Raw genomic sequence first — 1493 nt, 5'->3', positions numbered from 1 at the left:
GTGTCCGTGGCCGTTGTTCCCGTGCCACTATCACCTGCTCTCCCACCACCACCACCACCACCACCGGACATGGTAGCGAAGGGGCTACTGTTGCTTCCGGTGCTAAAGTAGGACGAGGAGAGCCCCCCGCCCGACCCGATCGAGGCGCCGCTCGTGGCCATGCCGCTGTACGAGGCCGACGAAAAGCCGGACGATTCGTAATCGTACCCGCTGCTTTCGAGATCGCCCGCGGATGAGCCGGTACCGCCAGCGCTTTCAACGCCCCCGGTGGACCGGTCGGCCGCTCCATCCCCAACGCTACCACCCGACGTGAGCGCCCTCAGCCGCTCGCTGATGCCGTACGAGCTAGTCGTACCGGACAGCAGCCCCGACAGCCCGCTGCCCGACGAGCCACTCACGGACGTGCCCGAACCGACCCCGTACGACGAGTAGATGGAAGAGTTCTTGGGCAGTGTGCCGTAGATGTTCATGCTCGTGACGGCCGCCGCTGTCGTGACCGAGCTGGAGCCAGACGACGAACCCCCTGCCCCACTCCCCACCGGCACCACCGTCCAGTGCCGACGCGCCGCCGCCAATGCCCGAGTAGCCCAGCGAAGTGCTCATCGTGCGCAGACCGCTGCCGCTAGCGTTGCTGCTGCCGATGCTGCTGCTGATGCTGCTGCTGATGCTGCCAATGCCGCTACTGCTCGAATACGCTCCTGCCGAGCCACTGCCCGTGGTCGCTCCCGTCCCACCGCCAGCCGTCGAGGACAGCTCCGCCAGCTTCTCGCGGCCGAGCGACAGCGGCAACGTGCCCGTATTGCTTACGATCGTGCGCGACAGCGAGGAGGTGAGCTTGCGCAGCAGCGACGATGTGCTGCCATCGTCCGATGCATCCTGGCCCGACGATCCGCTGCTCAGCTGGCTGGTTAGCTTGAGGCTCGTCGAGGGGAACTGGTAGCTGCCCAGCGTTTGGCTGCGCAGCGACGACATGAACGAGCCGGCGCCGGACGATGCCGTCGTGGCGGCGACCGTCGATGCAGCGCTCGTGCCCGAGCCCGAGGTCGCCCCGGTCGCTGGCAAACTGTCGGCCCGGTCGAGCGGATCCTGGCGGCGCAACGGTGACGGCGAGCCGGACGACTTGTTCGGCGACTTGTCGCGCTGGATGCTGGAGGCCGGGCTGGACGACCGGTACGACGATTCCGAGGCGGACGACGGGGACGGCGACACGACCAGGTTGTTCTTCTCGTCCAAGCTGAACGTGGTGATGTTGAGCGTGCTGGTCAGCGGCGCGGAAGTGGCGGCCGCACCACCACCCACCTTACCGTACAGTCCGGCGGCCGAGGTGGCGGCACCGGCACCGGCCGCCGACGAAGCGATCGAGGACGCGATCGAGGACGTCGATGACAGGTAGTCGGTACCGGCACTGGATGCGAACAGGCCGCCCGTGCGGGCGTGCAGCAGGTCGTACGAGGTGGCCCCGGTAGCGGACGCACCATTGCCCCCGTTGCTGC

General features: G+C 67.6%; 1 protein-coding gene across 6 annotated transcripts in view; it reads right to left on the bottom strand.

Moving 5' to 3' along the window:
* Positions 1 to 230: 230 nt before the first annotated feature.
* The window catches only part of LOC120901633 (rho GTPase-activating protein 100F), a 36265-nt gene continuing 35002 nt past the window's right edge, over positions 231 to 1493 (bottom strand). For all 6 annotated transcript variants that reach the window (XM_040309746.1, XM_040309770.1, XM_040309762.1 and 3 more), the window contains one exon: positions 231 to 1493. This exon is cut by the window's right edge and continues 165 nt beyond it. In XM_040309746.1, the coding sequence (XP_040165680.1) occupies positions 346 to 1493 (1148 nt within the window). In that variant the 3' untranslated portion in view covers positions 231 to 345.

Source organism: Anopheles arabiensis, chromosome 2 (genome assembly GCF_016920715.1).
Source record: "Anopheles arabiensis isolate DONGOLA chromosome 2, AaraD3, whole genome shotgun sequence".
Lineage (NCBI taxonomy): Eukaryota > Metazoa > Arthropoda > Insecta > Diptera > Culicidae > Anopheles > Anopheles arabiensis.
The sequence above is the reverse complement of the archived record's forward strand: the minus strand, read 5'-3'. Positions and strand labels throughout refer to the sequence as shown.